At 39.6% G+C, this 22,583-nt stretch overlaps 1 protein-coding gene across 2 annotated transcripts in view; it reads right to left on the minus strand.

Moving 5' to 3' along the window:
- The window catches only part of nfxl1 (nuclear transcription factor, X-box binding-like 1), a 120,339-nt gene that overhangs the window by 53,369 nt on the left and 44,387 nt on the right, over positions 1-22,583 (minus strand). For both annotated transcript variants that reach the window (XM_078217048.1, XM_078217041.1), the window contains exons 12-15: positions 20,486-20,606; positions 18,166-18,325; positions 14,411-14,502; positions 13,181-13,202 (exon numbers count right to left, since the gene is read on the minus strand). In XM_078217048.1, the coding sequence (XP_078073174.1) occupies positions 13,181-13,202; positions 14,411-14,502; positions 18,166-18,325; positions 20,486-20,606 (395 nt within the window). The remainder of the gene's footprint in view (positions 1-13,180; positions 13,203-14,410; positions 14,503-18,165; positions 18,326-20,485; positions 20,607-22,583) is intronic.

Raw genomic sequence — 22,583 nt, forward strand, 5'->3', positions numbered from 1 at the left:
GCAATGTCAGGGTGCTTTGTGCTTCACGTTTCTATTTAGATTTTAACCACACCACTTTTAAAAGTCTTGTTCAGCAACAATGCTGCTAAAATATCACAGCAGGTTACTGTAACATTAAAAAATTGGTAAAGCTTCTTTAATAAATTTCAAAAAATACTTCCATTTTATTTAATCTATCTTACTGCCTTCTTTCTAGATGTTATTTTGCAGAAACAATGGTCAGCACAACAAAAGTTTGAATTGAAATTATATTAAAAAGATTCAAATAGCATTTTAAGACAAATACTTTGGGCTTCATTTTGAAAGGTCTAATAAAGATAGGAAATATACAGTAAATGGCAGAACCCTTAAGAGTATTGATAGGCAAAGGGTTCTGGGTGTACAGGTACACAGGCCACTGAAAGTGGCAATGCAGGTGGAGAAGGTAGTCAAGAAGGCATACGGCTTGCTTGCCTTCATTGGCCGGGGCACTGAGTTTAAAAACTGGCAAGTCATGTTGCAGCTTTATAGAACCTTAGTTAGGCTGCACTCGGAATATAGTGTTCAATTCTGGTCACCACACTACCAGAAGGATGTGAAGGCTTTGGAGAGGGTACAGAAAAGATTTACCAGAATGTTGCCTGGTATGGAGGGCATTAGCTATGAGGAGAGGTTGGAGAAACTTGGTTTGTTCTCACTGGAGCGACGGAGGTTGAGGGATGACCTGATAGAAGTCTACAAGAGTATGAGAGGCATGGACAGAGTGGATAGTCAGAAGCTTTTTCCCAGGGTGGAAGAGGCAATTACTAGGGGGCACAGGTTTAAGGTGCGAGGGGCAAGGTTTAAAGGAGATGTATGAGGCAGATTTTCTTTTTTACACAGAGGGTGGTGGGTGCCTGGAACCCGTTGCCAGGGGAGGTAGTGGAGGCGGATACAGCAGTGACTTTTAAGGGGCGTCTTGACAAATACATGAATAGGATGGGAATAGAATAGCCCCTTAGAGTGCTGAGATGCGTAGGTTAGAGGGATTAGTGGGTAAATATGTGGGGGTAGGGCCTGGGTGGGATTGTGGTCGGTGCAGACTCAATGGGCCGAATGGCCTCCTTCTGCACTGTAGGGATTCTATGATTCTATGGTCCCCGGAAGGGTAGGGGGTTTTAGTTAAGTCGGGCAGCATAGTCGGTGCAGGCTTGGAGGGCCAAAGGGCCTGTTCTTGTGCTGTAATTTTCTTTGTTCAATTCCTTTCTAAAGGCATAATACTAGATGTGCAGGAGCCACTCAAATTGCAGTGTGAATTATCTCTTTAAACTGTTGCTGGTGCATACCATGAGACAGTGATAAGTCTGTGCTGCATCTAAAAAGAGTATATGAAATATTAAAATCTTTGAAACAAAGTTCTAAGTAATACCACTTCACACCACTAATATCCCAAAGTTTGAATGTGAAGATTCATTGAATTATTTTAGAAAGTAAAGTTAACTTGACCGGTACAATTTGCATCGCTGAATTGTCTCTTAAAATTATTTGTTTTCTCTGAAGTGTCGTTAATCGTAAAGATTATTTGAAAGTAATAAAGTTAGTTTTAGAGAACCTATTAAGAAGGCTCCGTTAAAAATACCAGGGAAAGTACTCACTTTTGTCCATAAATGGATAAAAATGAATACGCTACAATAGAATTGTCATAAGAATTGTTTTAAGTATGTCAATGGTCTAAACACTGGGAAAGAAAAAGGGCTAATGCTAATTAAAGTCATGAGGTTTATATGAAATACAGCATTCTTACAGAATCTGAAGAAGCACAACTCAAGACCACAGGCCAAAAGATAGTTTGTTCAGAACCCTGAAAGGGTGCTAGCCATTTTGTTAAAAAATTGAGAACTACGGGAGCAAAATCACTACCTGGCATTTAATTAACCTGAAATCACAAGAGCATAAATATAGCTGACAAAGAGGTGAACACGTATCGTTTGGATTGGTTGATTCAACATATGAGCAAATGATTTCGCAGGAGTAGGCCATTCAGCCCCTTAAGCCTGTAAGACCATTCAATAGGATCATGGCCACTGCATCATCTTCTGCATTAATGTGCTGTGCTCCCCAATCATACAGGATGGGGATATTTGTGGAGCTTTCTCCTCCAGCGAGTTAGTTATTTGTGATTGGATGTAGCAGGGCTGCAGAGCTTAGTTCTGATCTATTGGTTGAGGATTCGCATAGCTCAAATCAACGCTAATTTGTATGGAAATAGTCCAGCGACCTAGTTTCACCGGCTGGACGCATTTTTAGTATGCCTGCTGCTGCACTTGGTATGCCCTACTGCACTCTTCATTGAATCAGGGATGAGCCCTTGACCTGGTGGTAATGGTAGATTGGGGCATATGCCAGGTCATGAGGTTACAAATTATGGCCAAGTACCATTTTGCTGTCTCATGCTCTAGGAATGGGAGGCACTGATTAATCAAATGTGTCTGTTAATTGAAATACAAGGTGACTTTCGTGTTTTCATCCAATGAGAAAGCTCCAGCATGATAGCATGATGATGTGGGTGTTGAGGTCTACATATAATGCAGTGTTTTATTAATGTACAATGTCAATTCAATGGCCAGAAATTGTGTATAAATTCCACCACCATTCCCTCAGACAGACTGTCCCACACATTCTAATGCAAATTCTTAAATTTGTTTGAGTCGTCATCGGTCCAAGATCCTTAATAGTTATTTTCTCAATCTACTGCCCAAATCCTTGACTTTTGCCTGAAAAACCTCAAAACATTCTTGTAATATGTTGATGCTTCCAATATGTACCATGATTCTTGGCACCTCTTCCTTCCCACCCATGCTATGCTCTCTTTATCAGCACCAGGAATACAGCAAAACATTCAGGAACAGAGTATGTGTTGAATAATTCCACAAACACATGACAGAGATTGTAAACAGTCTCGTTCAGCTTGACACAGTGGACTGGAAGCGAGATTGAGTCAGTGGTGAGCATAGAGTTTATGCCAAGAAGAATAATTTCCATCTCCTCAACATGATGTAGGAACAAATTTTAACATTGCATATTGGACAATCATAGGGGCAGTGGAAAGTCAAAAGCAGATGTCAGAATCACAGGTGGAAGCGTATTTCCATAATTACAGACATCACCAAGGGGCAGCAGAGAGATGAAGAACTTCGAGATCACCGTGCAGTATTTAGCAAAAACATTTAGAATACTCTGGTTACGATCAAACAGGTAAAATTCCCACCAAATTATACAACAGAGGAGATACATTGAGGGACGCAACTGTGATTTACATGTCTGCAGAAGTAATGATCAAGGATAAGGAGGATGGACAATACTCAACATTCACAGCGAACATTGTTTTTAATTTAGTTAAAGCTTTTCACTGCTGTGGGAGAGGTAGGAAGCAAAGGAAGTTGTGGGAGAAATGTCATGAATGAATAAAGTGACAAAATATTGAAGGATTTGAGAGGATAGGAAATGGAGAAGTAACATCGAGGAGCAATGATCTATGAGTTTTTAATGAGGTAAGTGGTGATAGCTTTGAAAGGGTGCAAAACCATGCAAACTCCATGGATACTAGTTTTGAGAGTCAAGTCACAGTGATATAATTACAGCCTAAGAGACTGCCATGAAATCCAGAACTAACCTTTTTGCTTTGGCTTTTACTAGACAGCAAGTTTGCCAGTCTGAATTTGGGAAATTCAGGTGACCTCATCCAAATAGAGTAAAAAGCACAGAGCGCATAGGCTAGGTTATCATACAACCTTCCATGTATTGTTTCTCATTTTAGAAAGTCTTAAAGAGTTATTCCCACTTCCATAAAGGAGAGTAGAAATTATGCCAACTAGAATATAAATGTATTTTTTGAATGCATAGGGAAAAGAGGAAGAATAGTATGACACACAAATTGAAGTGCTTACAGTTATAAAAATTGTATAGGAGGCATTTAATTGCTAATTTGAGATTATATAAACAAGTATGTTTTCGTCTTGCATTACTAAAGTTAAACATATCAGTGTCACTATTAACAAGTTAAAAATCTGATCAGTTCTGGGAGAAACGTTTCCATTAAACTGCAGACAATCAAAGCATGAATACTTTGCAAAAGTATGAGATCGAGTTGTCTGACAATGCCTCTCCTCAGCTGCATAATTCGATAGGACTGCCCTGGCTTCATTTGCACTCTATCAAATTAATCACAATAGAGTATTCCAAATTTGATTCCAAAGCCCTCTGGATCCCTCATCTCTATACTAGCCCTTGGCAACACTGAATATAGTCCTCAGCTTCTGGAATGATTCTGATATCCAGCTTTACCTTTCCACTGCCTGTGTTGTTTGACTGATTGCCCAACAAACAGACCATTATTCAAAGCTGCAGCCGTTTCACTTTAAAGCAAACAATCAAATCCAAAGTTAAAATTCAAAACTCAATTCCCAACTGCATGATTCTCCCAAAACAAAAATGTCCAGGATAAACCAGGTAATGCCAATACTATTTTTGGATAAACATGTGGATGATATTGGAATAGTGTAGATTAGAGGGGCTTTAGATTGGTTTCACTGGTCGGCGCAACATCGAGGGCCGAAGGGCCTGTACTGCGCTGTAATGTTCTATGTTCTATTTCCACCGTGGTCATTTGTTGTGTTGTTTTCCTCAAAAATATGTCACTGTTAGATTAAGGAAGCATCCAAAGTCCTCAAGGTCCTGATTACAAATTTATTTATTTATGCACCCTAGGTTTCCCTTTATTAACCTAAAAATGAGGTTAAGTTTTACGAACGAGATGCTTTAGCATCCCAGACTCATTATGCAGATGCATACATAGGGCAGGATTTTTTGAATGGTGGGGTTTCCCGCTGCTGGTGATGCCTGCTGCACAGTAGCCATTTGACATTAGGTGAAACATCAACTGGCCAAATGCAAGATTTCCACTCTCATTTTGCAAAGCAGCTCTGTAGTCCCAGCAGCACCAGTTTTGAGCAGTGGTCATTGCTTGGACCAAGAGCAAGTTTAAAAAGTTTATTTATTTGTCACAAGTAAGGCTTACATTAACACTGCAATGAAGTTACTGTGAAATTCCCAGTGCCTGTTCGGGTCAATGCACCTAACCAGCATGTCTTTCCGAATGTGGGAGGAAACCAGAGCACCCGGAGGAAACCCACACAAACATGGGGAGAACGTGCAAACTCCACACAGACAAGTGACCCAAGCCGGGAATCGAACCCAGGTCCCTGGCACTGTGAGGCAGCAGTTTCTAACCGCTGTGCCACCGTGCCACCCCAAATGGAGGTCAGATTGAAAACATTTCTGGGTATTAACAGGGCATGGTTGGGAAACCCCAGAAGTGTAGTGATCAAGGGCTTGAGGTGTCAGAGATGAGGATTAAAGGGGAGGTGAGCTACCTCCAATGGGCACAGGGGTGAAAAAAAACAGTGACCGGGGCAGGATGAGGCACATAAGTGATCATTCACTGGTCCTTTAAGGGCCTCAATGGGCACAAGGACAGACAAGGCACCCAACCTCCAATATATCCTCCTACCCACACTCCCCATCTGTAAAATGGATAGGTCAGCAAGGCAACAGGCAGGCCATGCATTCCATTTTACGAGATCCCTGCTTTCAAACCCGACAAGTAAGTTTGAAATTTTCTTTGTAGACGACACCTCTCAGCAGTTGCTTGAAAAGATTATACAAAATGCGCAGCCTTATAATCAGACTTGTTCCTTACTATCTCAAAGTTTTAAAGTCTCTGGCACAGCTGACTCTGACATTTCAAAAAGCCTGATTACAGATTCTGCCTTGAATATACTTCAAAGCAACATTTACAATAACTGAATAACTGACCTTTGCTATATCAAAAGGACGTACAAGACATCTCACACCATATCTCTTGGCTTTCAGCAGACAGCCGTCTGTTGCAAATGCAAGCATAACAAAAGGGGCTCATTTTACTTCTGTGAACATTTGAGAGAGTGAACTGGATCTCATACACAAGGCATGTTGCTGGGAAGAAATACAATCCACACATTAACAAAGTATATCTGACCTTGAATTTATAATTATCAAATTAAGCTAAAGCTAATGTAACTTTCAAGAAACATATTTTGACAGGGGATTTTTTATTAAACAGCTTCATGTCTGTTTCAAAGGAATAACTATTTCCCTTCACCAAATCAAAATATGATCTGTGAGCAATCTATCAAATTCCAAAATTTCTTATTCCAAACTGCAGTCAGAGATTCTCCCACCTGTTGAAGCACTGACCAACAGCTCTTCTTAACATTTTTGATGCAGGTGATCTTGCGAAAAAGTCCAAACTGAATCAAACTGACGCCAGCTATGCAACTCTAAGAAATTAGCAATGCTGGCAGAGAATCAATGCTCCCCATAAAGCCGAAGATTGTTCTGCACTTCATACCATTCTCGTGGAGGGCAGGGCAACCTGTTCCTGACCATAAACTCTCTTGTCTTGAATGCACCCATCCCCCTTTTCAACCACCAAGTTTACCGAGACTGGGAGTTAGTCTTTTGGGTCCTTACACGCTACAAGAGGAAAAATGGCCAACTTTTCTTATGTTTAACATTTTAGAAACGTTGAAGAATTTACAGAAAAATGGTGCATTATGACGATTCCTTCAACAAAGTGTTTAAAAATAAAACCATATTCATGAAAAATTTTGACAGTGACTTTAGGTTTTTGTGACATCAAAGCCTTGGAGGTACAAGGGATTAATTTATCCAAGTTTCTACTCATTATTTCCATTTCTCCCGTCCCACACTTAGTTTCTCATTAACCAAACATTCCCTGTGGTCCTGCAAAATGTTTATCATCTCAAAAAGGCTCGATTCATATCCATATTCTAGATCATACCACAACATGCCCATTGATAAAATCCTGGCTGACAAATAGTAATTCTTTTTCCAGTTATCAAGGCTACCTTATCCAAGAACGTGTTCTATTCTGCTTGCAGCTCAAACGGCCATGGTTTCCATTTCCAGGCTGTAATTTAGTCAAACCACTTACTAACCCGGCACTAAGATAAGAGCAAAATACTGCGGATGCTGGAATCTGAAACAAAAACAGAAAATGCTGGAAAATCTCAGCAGGTCTGACAGCAGCTGCAGGGCGAGAATAGAGACAACGCTTTTGAGTCTGGATGACCTTTCTTCAGAGCTGAGAGCAAAGATCAGCAGAGATTTATACTGCTGAGGTGGGGAGGGGGGTGTGGAATTGGACAAAGGGAATATAAATGAGGATACAGAAGTTGAGAAGGTGCTAAAAGTTTCCATTAAGTGATCAGAATGTGAGAATGGCAGAACAGAGATACAGATTGTTAAAGGACTGCCTGAGGAATATGGCAGTTGCACTGAAGGGAGGGGGTGGGGAGTGCAGGGACAAGGAGGAGAGCTGGACTGGAGAAGTAGAAAACTAGAAATGAAAAAGGATGATAAAATGGATGAATGACTTGAAATGAAATTAGATAAATGGAAATGGGGTGAAGTTGGAGGAGACAGTGCATCCTCTGAAGTTGTTGAACTCAATGTTCAGTCTGGAAGACTGTAAAGTGCCCAATCGGAAGATGAGGTGATGTTCCTCCTGTTTGCATTTGGGTTCACTAAAACATTGCAAAAGGCCAAGGACGGACATGTGGACAGGAGAGCAGGGTGGTGTGTTGAAGTGGCAAGCGACAAGAAGGTCTGGGTCCTGCTTGTGGATGGACCGAAGGTGCTCAGCAAAGTGGTCGCCCAGTCTAAGTTTGGTCTCTCCGATGTAGAGTAGACCGCAGTGGGAGCAGCGAATGTAAAAGACCAGTTTGAAGGAGGTGCACGTGAAGCGCTGCTTCACCTGAAAGGGATGTTTCAGACCTGGGATGGTGAACAGGGAGGTGCTACATCTTCTACAATTGCATGGGAAGGTGCCATAGGCAAGAAGGTAAGGTGTTGGGTGTCATGGATGAGTGGATCAGGGTGTCCCGGAGAAAGCGGTCCCTGCGGAATGCTGACAGCGGGGGTGAGGGGAAGATGTGTTGGGTAGTGGCATCATGGAGAAAAGTGAGGACAAGGATGACTCTATCCTGGTCCTGGGAGGCAGGGGAGGGAGTGAGAGCAGTGATCTGGGGGATGTGTTGGACATGATTGAGAGCTCTGCCAACCACAGTGGATGGAAAACCACAATTGAGGAAGAAAACAGACATATTGACAGTGCTATTTTGGAAAGTGGCATCATCAGAACAGATGCAGCAGAGGTGAAGGAACTGAGAGAATGAGATGGAGTCCTTACAGGATGTGGGGTGTGAAGAGCTGTAGTCAAGGTGGTTGTGGGAGTCGGTGGGCTTGTAATGGATACTAGTGGACAGTTAATAATTAATCTGGCACTTTCCTTTTGAGCATCTCATTCTCTCTTACCCCTTTCAAGTTCTTATTGAGAATCACAGCCGTGGATCATTTGGTAGCACCCGAAACACAAGCTTCTGAGTTAAAGTCTCATTCTGGGGCTTTAGCACAAAAGAAATCAAGATTAACTCTCTGGTACAGTACAGAGAGGAACGAACGAGCGAGACTGCGAGACTGTCAGAAATGTCACGCTTCAGATTAGATGTTCAGCCCAATTGCATGAACATAAAAAAAACTTATAGCACCTTTAACATGCTGTAAAGTCCCAAGGCGCTTCACATTAGCATCAGAAAATAAATTGTGACACTGAACTACAGACGTTGGGCGGCATTTTACAGACTCGCTCGAGCGAGACTGGAAAATCCCACCTGAATCAAAAGACATTTCCATTGTCCACCTCTCGTCACCTCCAATTCCGTGGTGGGCGGGGCAATAGAATTCCGGCGATTAGGTCAAACCTACCAAAAGCGGTAGGTTTTAATGAGTACCTGAAAGGAGGAATGTGAGGTAGAGAGTTTTGGACCTCGGCAGTCAAGGCATGACTACCAATGATGGGGCAATTATAATTCTGGATGCACAGTAGGAATGCAGATATCTCAGAGGGTTATGGGGCTGCAGAAGAGTGCAGAAATCGGGAGGGGCAAAGCCATAGAGGGATTTGAAAACATGGATGAAAATTTTAATGTCAAGACTTTACTGGACTGGGATTCAATGCAAGTCAGCAAGCACAAGGGTGATAAGGGAATGAGATTTGCTACAATTTCCGATGTTGATAGCTGAGTTTTGGATGGCCTCAAGTTTACAGAGGGTTAATATGCAACCCCAGCTAGGAGTGCATTGCAACAGTCAAGCCTACGGTAACAAAGGCATGAATGTGGGTTTCGCTGAGACAACAGCGAAGTTACAGAGGTAGAAATAACCGGTCTCAGTGATGGCATGACTAAGGGATCAGAAATTAATCTCAGGTCAAATGCAACACCAAGATTATGAATAGACTGGCTTCATCTCAGTCAGCTATCAGAGAGGAATGCAGTCAGTGGCTAAGGAAATTAGTTTGGAGAGGGAACTGAAAATAAAGGCTTCAGTCTTCTCAATATTAAATTGGAGGAAATTTCTACTCATCCAATGCTGGATGTTGGATAGGCAGTCTGTTAATTCACCAAAGGTGGAGGAGTCAAGGGAACAGTGGTGAGGGAGAGTTAATTTTCACTGTGTACATGTGAAAATTAATGCTGGGCCTTTGGATGGTATCACCAAGGGTTAGCATGCAGATGAGAAAGAGCAGGATAAAACTGTTGGAGCACCAGAGTTAATGGTGCAGAGCAGGAACAGGAGCCATTGAAGAGCATCCCTGACAATACTTCGAAAAGGTTAAGTCGTAAGATAATAGTCTGTGTTGGAGATAATATATTGGCATGGATAGAGAATTGGTTAATGGACAGGAAACAGCAAGTGGGGATAAGGAGTTTGTTTTCAGGTTGGAGACCTGCAACCAATATGACATTCAATGGCATTACCGTCGCTCGATCCCCCCACCATCAACGTCTTGGGATCTACCATTGTTCAAAAATTGAACTGGACCTTTCATATAAATGCTATGCCTATAAGAGCAGCTCATAAAATGGAAATTCTGTGGCAAGCAGCTCACATCCTGACTCCGCACCAACTTGTCAAAGCCAGCAATGCCCACATCCCATGAAAGAACAAAACAAACTAAGAAATCCAATAGGGAATTCAGAAGAAACTTCTGTGACCCAAGAGGGGAGACTGTGGAACTTGCTACCACAGGGAGTGGTTGTAGCAAATAGTATAGATGCATGTAAGGGGAAATGAGACAAGTATATGAAGGAGAAGGGAGCAGAAGATTACAATGGTAAATTTAGATGAGAAAAGATGAAAGGAATGTCAAGTGCAGCATCAGCACCCACATCAGACTGGTTGAGCAGAATGGCCTATTTCTGTGCCATTGACTCTTTGCAATCCCGTGTAATGGGCTAAAACCTCCTCAAAGTTAAGATTTGGTTCCCATGAAAAACTTCACACTTTAAGCCTCTTCCTTTCCAATGGTCCACAACTTCAGTGTCATGTTAACAAGCTCACATCACTCTTCAGAACTCTTAAATGATATTGTATACAAAGTTTAAATGTGCATCCAGAAGCAACAATAGCAACTAATGTCATTTTGAATCAAGGCAAAAGAGATGTTTGAAGTCACAATGAATAAGCAATTATTTTTAAACCATAAATCAATACTGACATAAAAGACTAGAAATGATGCAACTTTTCTATGTTTGCCTACAATACCCAAAGTCAAGACCTTTTGGCACATCCAACTGATCGCAGTTTTTGGCATACACCCCCATACATTGATGTGAATATCTCGTATTAGAGCAATTACAAACAAAATGCCAGGCCACCAGAGAGCAGGTTTACAGGTAGAAGCACCTTCAAATAAATCCTAATACACAGATAAGGAAGGCAGCGTTTTGTCTGAAAATGTTCTCCTGCTACCAAAAACAATGCTCATCTTACTTTATATTCTTTTCAAAAAGTGAATTATAGTCCAAATAAATTTTCACATCCTCTAAGTCATGCTCCATAAAAGCATGCTCCAAAAGTTTCAATAACTGTAAATCTCAACATTTCTATAAAATTAACAAATATTTAAGAATGAGTAAGCATTCAAGGTTGCAGTTTCCATAATCACCAAAAACCACTTTACTGAAATTTTTAAGCATTGCAATTGTAACATTGCACACACCTTAGTCAACAAGACTGGTGGGCTGGTTTAGAAGATAGTCTTAACTGGCACAATCTTCCAAATAAAACTCAAAATTTTAACTCCTTTTCTCTCTCCACAGATAGAACATAGAACATTACAGCGCAGTACAGGCCCTTCGGCCCTCGATGTTGCGCCGACCAGTGGTACCAATCTAAAGCCCCTCTAATCTACACTATTCCAATATCATCCATATGTTTATCCAATAACCACTTGAACGCTCTCAACGTTGACGAGTCCACCACTGCTGCAGGCAGGGCATTCCACGCCACAGATGCTGCCAGACCCACTGAGTTTTTCCAGCACTTTGTTTTTATTTCACATCTCCAGCGCTTTGCTTTTGCTTAAAGGATAATCATTGATCTTTCTATTTTTTGGTTAATTTTGTTAGCATTGGGTTCATGCTTCTGAAGGATCTCACATATATTCAAACATGCACTGCTGTAAATAAACAATTCAAGAGGAAAATTTTGCAATTTTAAGACAAAGATTCATTTGGAAATTTATGGTCATTTGTACAAATATTCACAGTAGAAGATTGTGAAGGAATTGTATCAATTAACAGAATTGTAATCAGCAAGAATTCATCATTTATGCAATTTCCTCAAAAAAGATTAAAACATAAAGTGCATTATTTATTAAATAAAAGTTTTTTGTATTTGTTGACATATCCACGCTTGAAAATTGGTGATGTAAAGCAATTAATATGTTTCATCCTTTGTCTCTTGTATTATTGATCTCTAGAATCATTGTGAAAGTTTAGTAAAAGATGTTGCCATGAAGTCTTAAGGAACGCAGACTTAATATTAATTTGCATATTCAGAATTGGGTTATCCGAACGATGCCGAAGACTTTGCTTTTACGTAATAGTGCCTTATTTCATCAATTGTGAAATTGTCTTTCTTCTTGCTCAGAGGTGCTATAGGTGAGGCTTTTCACTGTACTTAATTTAAAACAGCAATGTTTCATATGGGATTTTTAAAATGTACTATTTATCCAGAAATTCAGCAATTTTCCTATCAATCTTCACCCTTGAAAAGATTTAGCTTTAATAGTTCAGTTCCATTGCATCACTTATAACAACATTCCACCCCAAAGGGTCATTCTTGTAGAGTAGAATATGAGTGTCATAGGCCAGTTTAATCTGTAGTCCACCACATCCAAGCCCATTTGTATCCACAGCTGATGTCCACACATACATTGTCCACTCAACAGCAATGGTAGGGACCATGGTAGTCTTTGGTTCCTGAATCTCAGGGTGACTGTCACATCCTAATGCTGCCTTAGCTAAGATTGGCAAATACAGCACAAACCAGGAAGAGATCCTAGGATCGTCTGGTCTGTAAGTTTTTTTTCCCAAAACTAAACATAAATAAGTCATTTTCACCCTCAACATCAAGTTTACAGATACCCTTAACGAGTATCTGTAAACTTGATTAAACAAGCAGGGTTAAACAGGGGACAAATTGAGATAAACATCAGCAACATTGGAATTTCATGGGTGTTAATATTAAGACTACTTTCAACGGAACAAGTTTCCCCTCAGCTGAAGTCATCTTTCATCTTTGTAATTAAAAGTATTATAGAATCAGGTGAATTTAATTTAGATACATGATCACTGCCACATGCAATAAGTAAATGAAAAATAAGGCAATAATCTCAACCAGAAAATACACTCTTTTTTGAATCAGCTTTTTGCAGATTGATTTATATTGAAGTACATTTGGTGTCTTTTAAATACCATTGTGTCCAATGAAGTCAAAATGGAGTTCAAAATAAGACGTTAAATTCATTTAAAATTTGCTTTCAATGTGAACACTTACTTTCTCTCCGTGCTCTACCTCAAATCAGTAAAATCCACTCAATTCCGCTAAAATCTGATCTCATCAACCACCAATTTGCAACAATTCTAGTAGATACATCTTGATTTACAAGAAATTTATACAGAAGCCACATTGAAATTTGATGAATCAGATATCCAACTGCATATTTTATCCTTAATGTTGTTTTTGGGCTCACCTCATGCTTTCCAAGACAAGCCCTGCAAAATAAAATAGTGAATTATAGTAAAATGATTTAAACAACAAAACAAAAATTTAAAAATATTACTGATTATTTCTATGCCAATGAATAACATGGATTAAATCAACAAAAATGCTCAGTCACCAGACTTCCAATTATCTAAATGGTTCAGAAATAATTTGAGCAAAAACAAAATAAAAGCATTGTTGATTCACTTCAGGTTATTATCCACTTGTTCTTGCAAACCTCCTATCCTTCATTCTCCATAAACCTGAGCCTGAAAAGCCTGTCATACATAACTTATCTCACACCAAGTCCCACTTTCCAATCAGACCTATCCTCCTGATCTAAACAGGTTCCTAGTTGTCACCATGTTTAAACTTGAAATTCATCTCCTATGCCTCCCGATCTTCCTCCCCCTTTCCGTGTATCTGTAATAGCCTCAATGCTCTCCAAGACTATTTATTTCCACCTCTACATTTCAGTTCAGCACTCCCTCAGCTTCGCTGCTGCTGATAGTTATATTCATATTTTTGTCACCTTGAAATTCAATATCTTGGAAGTCCTTCTCACTGATTTTCCAACCTCTTCAATCTCCCAACTAGTGCAAACACAACAGGTCTCACACCAAATTCTGCTGAAAGATTGACTCCATCTTTACTGATCCATTGTTTTGTTTCTCAGCTTAACACACATTTCAAATCTTTACAATTTCCCCACCCTCAACCCTACTTGCTTCACTTCGGATGGGTGCTGGGAAACCCACCCAAGTCCTCCCCAGATTTGAAAATTTAATTAAAATCCAGCTTTCAGACATTGCTACTAATCTCTATCACCACCTCCTTTCAACCACCCATGACACTATGCCTAGTTCCCCCCCACCCCACTTCTACTTTAAATACATTAAATGAATATTGTTGCTGTGGTAATAGTTACGCTTATAACATTTTGGTCAAATAGGTCCCCAAAAATAATAGTGCCACTAACTATAACAAAGTATTTTTCATTAATTAATGAAAATGGCATCACATATGACGCAGTACTTTGCTTGCTTGCCATACCATGTTGACCTAAAAATCAGTATTGAGTTCGAAATGCTTTTGGATGAGAGAATTTTAAGAGACACTGATGGGCAACAGTTAAAAGAGTTGCATTCTGTATATTAGCTTTCAGAATTACCACAGGAATATTTCAAAACTGAGTTAAAAATCATAAATCAGCACTTACATAGGGATAGGAATCACACAGGGTGGACAGGGCACTGCAGTTCGAATGAAACGTTGCTCAGAACGTTGCTCCCACGGACCTGTAGGTTGATGCTAAGAGGATAAGAGATATGAGAGTATTAAATGAAATCCTCAGAAAGCTATAAAGATAAATAATAATTAGTTTTCAACTAAATTTTAAATTTAATTGAAATATTTTAAGATATTTTGCTTGCATAATTTTATTTCAATTTTGGGAATCTTTTTCCACATTGATTTTTTTTTCATTTATTCTTTCTGGGCATGGACATCGCTGACTAGACCAGCATTCATTGCCCACCCTTAATTGTCCTTGGGAAGGTGGTGGTGAGCTGCCTTCTTGAACCTCTGTAGGGCATGCAATATAAGCACACCCACAGTGCTGTTAAGGTGTTTCAGGACTGTGACCCAGCAACAAAAAAGAAAGGGAAAAATAGTTCCAGGTCAGGATGGAGAGAGGGTTGGAGGGGAACTTGCAGCTGGTGGTGTTCCTATGCATCTGCTTTCCTTGTCCATCTAAGATGGTAGAGGCCAAGAAGCCCTGGCGAGGTGCTGCTGAAGGAGGAGTCCTGAGTCAAGCAGGAATCAAGCAGGCTGTTTTTTCCTGGACTGTTGTTGGAGCTGCACTCATCCAGGCAAGTGGAGAGCATTCCATCACACTCCTGACCTGAGGCTTGTAGATGGTAGATAGGCTTTAGAGAATCAGGAGGTAGTTTACTCGCCGCAGAATTCCCTGCCTTTGAATTCAAAATTACTATATAGTAATATAATTATATAGTAATCACTGCATAGTTTAGAGGGATCCGGGTGTACAGGTCCATGGATCCCTGAAAGTGGCAACACAGTGAATAAGGTGGTCAAGAAAGTATACAGCATGCTTGCCTTCATCGGCTGGGGCATCAAATACAAAAGTTGGCTAGTTATGTTACAGCTGTATAAAATTTTGCAAAGAAGGTTGACCAGCATGTTGCCTGGTCTGGAGGGTTTTAGGTACGAGGAGAAGTTGGATAAACTTGGATTGTTTTCACTGGAAAGACGGAGGTGGAGGGGCGACCTGATAGAGGTCTACAAAATTATGAGAGGCACAGACAGGGTGGATAGTCATAGGCTTTTTCCAAGGGTGCAAGTGTCAGTTACAAGGAGACACAGGTTCAAGGTGAGAGGGGGGAAAGTTTAGGGGAGACGTGCGGGGTAGGTTTTTCGCACAGAGGGTTGTGGGTGCTTGGAATACACTGCCAGTGGAGGTGATAGAAGCAAGCACAATAGCAACATTCAAGGTGCATCTTGATAGACACATGGTGGGAGGCTAACAGAGGGATAGAAACCGAATATCGATGCGCAGGCTTGGTGAACTGAAGGGCCTGTTCCTGTGCTGTATTGTTCTTTGTAATAATCTGTTTACAAGATATAGTTCTTTAAAAAAACATTAAGATTTATGCAAGCATGAAAACAGAACTGGATTCTATGCAGGACAACACGCAAGAAGCTATTTTTAATCGATAAGATAAACTTAACCCTATTAAAAACTTAGTAGCTTTTATTTTAACTGTCCTACTTCCATCTATCATTTACATTTTTTAAACACCTTGTTTCTCATATCATGAGAAAATCTAATACATGAATGTTACTTACAAATCTGATGTGGAGATGCCGGTGTTGGACTGGGGTGGGCACAGTAAGAAGTCTCACAACACCAGATTAAAGTCCAACAGGTTTATTTGAAATCATGAGCTTTCGGAGCGCTGCTCCTTCATCAGGTGAGTGACTCCAAATAAACCTGGTGTTGTGAGACTTACAAATCTGTAATATTACATCTTAAAGAATGCACCACTATAGTATATTTCTCAGTCATTCCTTTCCTCCTTGTCTGAGTGTGTTGATGAAGGTAGGGCAGTTGATGTCATATACATGGATTTTAGTAAGGCTTTTGATAAGGTCCCCCATGGTCGGCTTATGATGAAAGTGAGGAGGTGTGGGATAGAGGGAAAGTTGGCCGATTGGATAGGTAACTGGCTATCTGATCGAAGACAGAGGGTGGTGGTGGATGGAAAATTTTCGGACTGGAGGCAGGTTGCTAGTGGAGTGCCACAGGGATCAATGCTTGGTCCTCTGCTCTTTGTGATTTTTATTAATGACTTAGAGGAGGAGGCTGAAGGGTGGATCAGTAAATTTGCTGATGACACCAAGATTGGTGGAGTAGTGGATGAGGTGGAGGGCTGTTGTAGGCTGCAAAGAGACATAGATAGGATGCAAAGCTGGGCTGAAAAATGGCAAATGGAGTTTAACCCTGATAAATGTGAGGTGATTCATTTTGGTAGGACTAATTTAAATGTGGATTACAGGGTCAAAGGTAGGGTTCTGAAGACTGTGGAGGAACAGAGAGATCTTGGGGTCCATATCCACAGATCTCTAAAGGTTGCCACTCAAGTGGATAGAGCTGTGAAGAAGGCCTATAGTGTGTTAGCTTTTATTAACAGGGGGTTGGAGTTTAAGAGCCGTGGGGTTATGCTGCAACTGTACAGGACCTTGGTGAGACCACATTTGGAATATTGTGTGCACCTCACTATAAGAAGGATGTGGAAGCGCTGGAAAGAGTGCAGAGGAGATTTACCAGGATGCTGCCTGGTTTGGAGGGTAGGTCTTATGAGGAAAGGTTGAGGGAGCTAGGGCTGTTCTCTCTGGAGCGGAGGAGGCTGAGGGGAGACTTAATAGAGGTTTATAAAATGATGAAGGGGATAGATAGAGTGAACGTTCAAAAACTATTTCCTCGGGTGGATGGAGCTATTACAAGGGGGCATAACTATAGGGTTCGTGGTGGGAGATACAGGAAGGATATCAGAGGTAGGTTCTTTACGCAGAGAGTGGTTGGGGTGTGGAATGGACTGCCTGCAGTGATAGTGGAGTCAGACACTTTAGGAACAGTTAAGTGGTTATTGGATAGGCACATGGAGCACACCAGGATGATAGGGAGTGGGATAGCTTGATCTTGGTTTCAGATAAAGCTCGGCACAACATCGTGGGCCGAAGGGCCTGTTCTGTGCTGTACTGTTCTATGTTCTAATCATGGTCGCAATTCTACAATAATTAATTATGCAAAATCTGGGAGCACACAACAAAATGAGATGCTTTTTAATTATAAGATCTTCCTATATTTTGCGCAACTTATTTCACTTTATCTCACCATTTGGTATTTCTTTCTTTCCCTGCTTCCCTCATGAAAGATTTGCAAAAAATGCGACATAGGTTGGAAATTAGTTGGGACATGGAGACGCAGCACAGGGATAAGGATGCATACCCTAATTGGGGAGATACTCAAATTGGGATGGCAAATCATTTGCTGGTTGGCTGCTTCAGAAACTATTTTTTGAAAAAAAAACGTTAAAAGTCCATAACATGTTCACTTTATGTTCTCTTGCTTGAAAAAAATTTATAATGACTGGTTATCCCAAACCTTAAGTTAATGGATGAATTTTCTGCAATCACAATAAAAATGAGGCTAACATGAAACCCTAACTCTTAGCCATCTCCAAAGTGGTCAGCTGAAATTTGCATTGCATATTCCAGGCATACTACCTCCTAGAGACTAACCAGTAACAAATTGCACAAATTGATGAAATGTAAAGTTAATTTTAGTACATAGGCAACCTTTTAAAGGACCAAGCCAGTCTTCATTTTTCCTTAAAATTGCTGCATTGACTGCATCCAGACTAATAAACTCCAAGAAAGTTTAATTCTTACCGAATTTGCTTGCTTGACGAGTACTTCATCGTGACATGTTGCAGGACAAAGGTGGGCACATTTAGCTAGTGCTTTTTGGCAGAATTGTTTGCATGGAGGACAACAACCAAAGTGACATCTGTGTTTCTCTCTGCTTGGATGATGACATGTGGGTGGTTTCCTAGAGAGAAAATTAAAAAAAAATAATTAGAAAAGGAAATTAGATTTGCTGTACCAACAAACACACAACTAATTAGAAAATAAAGTCCCACTGATGGATTTTTTGTGGTAGATAGAAAGATGCAGATATCCCAGAGGAGATTTGATTGAAGTTCAAAATTAAGAAGCTTATGGACAAAGTTGATTGGGAGCAATGGTTCTCATTGGTAGAATGATCAAAAACCAGACAGCATTGATTTGTGATTAGCAAGATGATCAGCAAGATGAGGAAATAACTTTTAATGTGAGTGGTTAGGAACTGGAATGAACTGCCCAAGAGTGTGGTGGAAACAGATTCAATCAAAGCTTTAAAATGAGAATTGGATCATTATCTGAAGAGAAAAATTTGCAGGGACACGAGCAAAAGTTGGAAGAACGGGATTAGCCAAATTGCTCTTGCAGAGAGCTGGTACAGACACAAAAAATTCCATGATATGACATGGTACTTAATATCATTAGAAGAACCTTGGCTTATATAATGTCTTGAAAGTCCCTTCTGAAGTGGCACCACTTTTAAGATTACAAAGTCTAACAGTATGAATTGCTCCTTTCCCTGAGTTATTGCTCAAGGATGTTTGCTGCTAAATTGACAGCTGCTTGTAAATTTACATCAAGGGAGACCAGGAGTAAGTAATTGACCTTTTCGGAAAGGAAATATATAAGTATTGGCACTACTTCTTTCATCTACTTAATTGCAATTTGTTGTTTTCTGAACTTGATATTTGAGATATACAAGTACAATTGCGACATGGAATTAGATTTTTTAACGTCACTTTATATGTCCCGTGACATTGTTTATGGTAAATCAGAAGAAATGGGAGATAAAATTCAGCTTCACATTGGGTACAAAATGAGCAGTAGTGCCCATAATAAAGATTTTTTCTTTCCATGGAGTAATCTCTCTTATGTCTCTTTCTTTCCTCAACCCACAATAACTCTTTTTCAGCAATGAGTTGAATAAAGCAATTGAGTATCACTCTTGCAAGGATCTTTACAACAACGACAAGCAATTTTCCTGGTGATTATCAGAGATAAAAACAATTCAATCCCTTGCAGAGTTAAACAATTTAAGCATCTTTGAACTCCTGGGACTCCTACCTGAGCAGAAACAGAGTGTTAATTGAGGCATTTGACTGCAAAACAACAACCAGCTTTATCTAGCTGAAATAGCTCAAAAACTAGTTGGCCTTCCCATTTGAGAGCAACGCTGGTCTATGCTGCATCGATGATGGCACACAAAGGCAACTGAGATATGGCCTCATTGCTAACAGCTAATTGCTTGTTTCGAATATTTTAAAAATGGTTATCCCACCTTTTCAGAAATTTATCCTTGTCTGAGAGAACAGTTGTTTCATCAGTACATGCACAGGTATGGAATCATTAGCTTGTGGGCTATATACTAGCTTTAGGGGCATTATAGGAGAATAAGTCAGCAATCAAGAAGCTAGCTCCCTAATGACATTTATAAACAAGTCCAAACCAAGTCAAGCATTGGAGCACACAACGAGTGAAGCAATAGGAAAAATGAATGGCAGAGGCTTGTGATAAAACAGAATCCAGAGGCATGGCGTAAGAAATAAAGAGGACAAATGACAGAGTTCTTGGTGTGTCCGAGTATTTTTCTTAAAAAGTACATAGGCCATGATTCTCCCATCCCGCTGCGCTAATTTTTAAAATTAGGGCAAGAGATCTCAAGCTGCACTTCATCTTGAACAACCAATTCCAGGCATGATGTCCTCCCAAGGAGCGTTTAAAGTTCAAAGAACGTAGAACCAAAATACCATTGCTTTCTGTTCCACTAAATGCAGAACAAGCATCTGCAACAACACAGCAATTCCTACACTGGAAACTTGAAGTTACAAGCCTCACTGCAGCAGACCATGGATATCCAAAAGGCAAACAGAATCTTAATGACTCCTCAAAACCCACCATCATCACTGGTCTACATGCTTGGTTTAAGGGTATATTTTACCAATGGCACTGCAAAATTTAACACCTTTTTTTGAAAAATGTGCATCAGGACCAAATATTCAGATAATAAAATAAGGCCAGAGATCATAAAATAAGAAATGTTAAAATATCTTAACCAATTAATTCAATGTAATATATTTTATGCACTGACCTGCAAAGCTCTTTGCATCTTGGAGGTTTAGTAGTGCGTTCTCTGCCACAAGGTACAACCAGAACAGATGCACTGCAATTACATTTCATTTCTACAGTCTCTGGACATGGGTAGCAAGCACCTAGTAATTTGGAAAAAGAATAATTGAAATAGAATACATTCAATCTGTAAAATAACTTGAACACATAGTAGAGTAATATAAAACTTAAATATCTAATTTAATTAAACAAGTCAAATTAGGATGAAAAAAGACGTGGTCTGTCTCACACTCTAACCGTCCATCCATGTCACAAAAGTGTTATTTTTTTAAAAACTTGCATTTTTATAGCAGCTTTCACAACCAAAGTATGTTCCAAACCACTTTGCAGGCAAAGGTTAATCACTGTTGTAATCTAGGAAAATAATTGTAATGTAGCAACTAGAATGTTTATATTTTATAACCATCAGTAACACAAGCACTAATTTGAATCTTTATGATCATCTTTGAAAAATTTTAAAATTTAAACTCAAACTAGGATTAAGAAAACATTTAGTACACGTGGGCATGCTCACTCTGCCAGCACTGGTTTGTAACTCAAGATATCTCAGAGAACATTATGTAGTAGTTTCTAATTCATCCTTGAAATGTAGTTATCTGTATTTTTCACCCTCGCTGCAAGTCTTTTCACCAATATGGTGTTTATACTTTCTAACCATCAACAAAACACAGGGGATGTTTAGGATGACGACATTGACATTAATAAAGTTCTCTTAAAAAAAAGTGTGCAAGAGCACGATAGAAACGCATGACTAATGATTAAAAATACACAATGTACACTTTGTTAATCTCCAATTAAAAGACAATTCAGTAGGCAAATATAATCTGGTCATTCGGAAATATGTAGTATGCAAATTTCTTGTTTAATGCCTTACTTAACATTAGAAATTTCAGTAACTGAAAGCAATCACGTTTTCAAAACTTATTCTGAATGATTCATTAACTGTAGGATTTTTTTTTTATAAACAGGTGCTGATTTGGCCCATCATGCCCATATCACCTCTCTACAAGAGCATATCAGTTCTTCTTACCCCCTAGTCCTTTCCTTGTACCTACAATTTTTTTCTAGTGATTATAAAACGCTCATTAATTACATATTATGTATAATCACATACATTTACAAACAAAATCACAATAAAATGGTTTGCTTAAAGAGTATGTAATACAATGGTCAACATATCAAGTATTACAGAAAATATGGAGCAAACTCCATGGGTATCCAAGTGATGGTGAAAAGTTTCTCCGGTGGCCTTCCCACCTATCCTCCCACTCTCGTTTCTCCTAGATCAGGGTTCAACTAGGATTCCGTCCCACCACTTTCCTATTACCAATATGATGCCACCAGTATTTTAACTACTTTGAATTTTTCCCTCTAAATCTCATGGGAACCACTAGTAGCAGTTATTAATAATGCAGTTTTTCATTATCAAAAGTCTGTGCATCCCATAAGAATGAATACGAATAATATTACTGAATTTAACATGGAGCCACTAACAATTTACCAAGATAGAAGTTGTAAAGTGCAGAACTATAAAATACAAACACTTCTCCATTCACTGGTTTAAGAGATCACAATGTGATTTGAATTAAGTTGGATATTTTTAGAATGAACAAATTTGTCATCAATACTTAGTACAGTATATAGATGTCAGGGCTGGTTATAAGATCCAATTACAATAGCAAATGGACCTCCACATCCTCACCTGTAGCAATGAAAGTTGACATTACATAACTTTGTATGGTTAAATAATTTTAATATATTCAAGGCATTCCCAGCTCAGTTCACATGGTGAACAGCTGAGACAGAGATTGGTGAGAGATGGGTGTATCAGATAAATGGAGTGCCTTGCTAAATAAATAGTCTAACTATAGGCATAAACTTAAAATGATGAGACAGCTGAGTACCGTTCCCTGCAATTCCTGTGCTAAATAGGAATTCCAAGATGCTTCATGTCTTCTGGATAACCAGATCTGCGCAATTTCCTGAACTAAAGCTCAGGGTTTCTGAGCTTGAGTTGCTGCTCTAGGGCGAACGAAAGACTGAGAATTTCCTGAAGCAAA

This window comes from Mustelus asterias, chromosome 1 (assembly GCF_964213995.1).
Source record: "Mustelus asterias chromosome 1, sMusAst1.hap1.1, whole genome shotgun sequence".
Taxonomy (NCBI): Eukaryota; Metazoa; Chordata; class Chondrichthyes; order Carcharhiniformes; family Triakidae; genus Mustelus; species Mustelus asterias.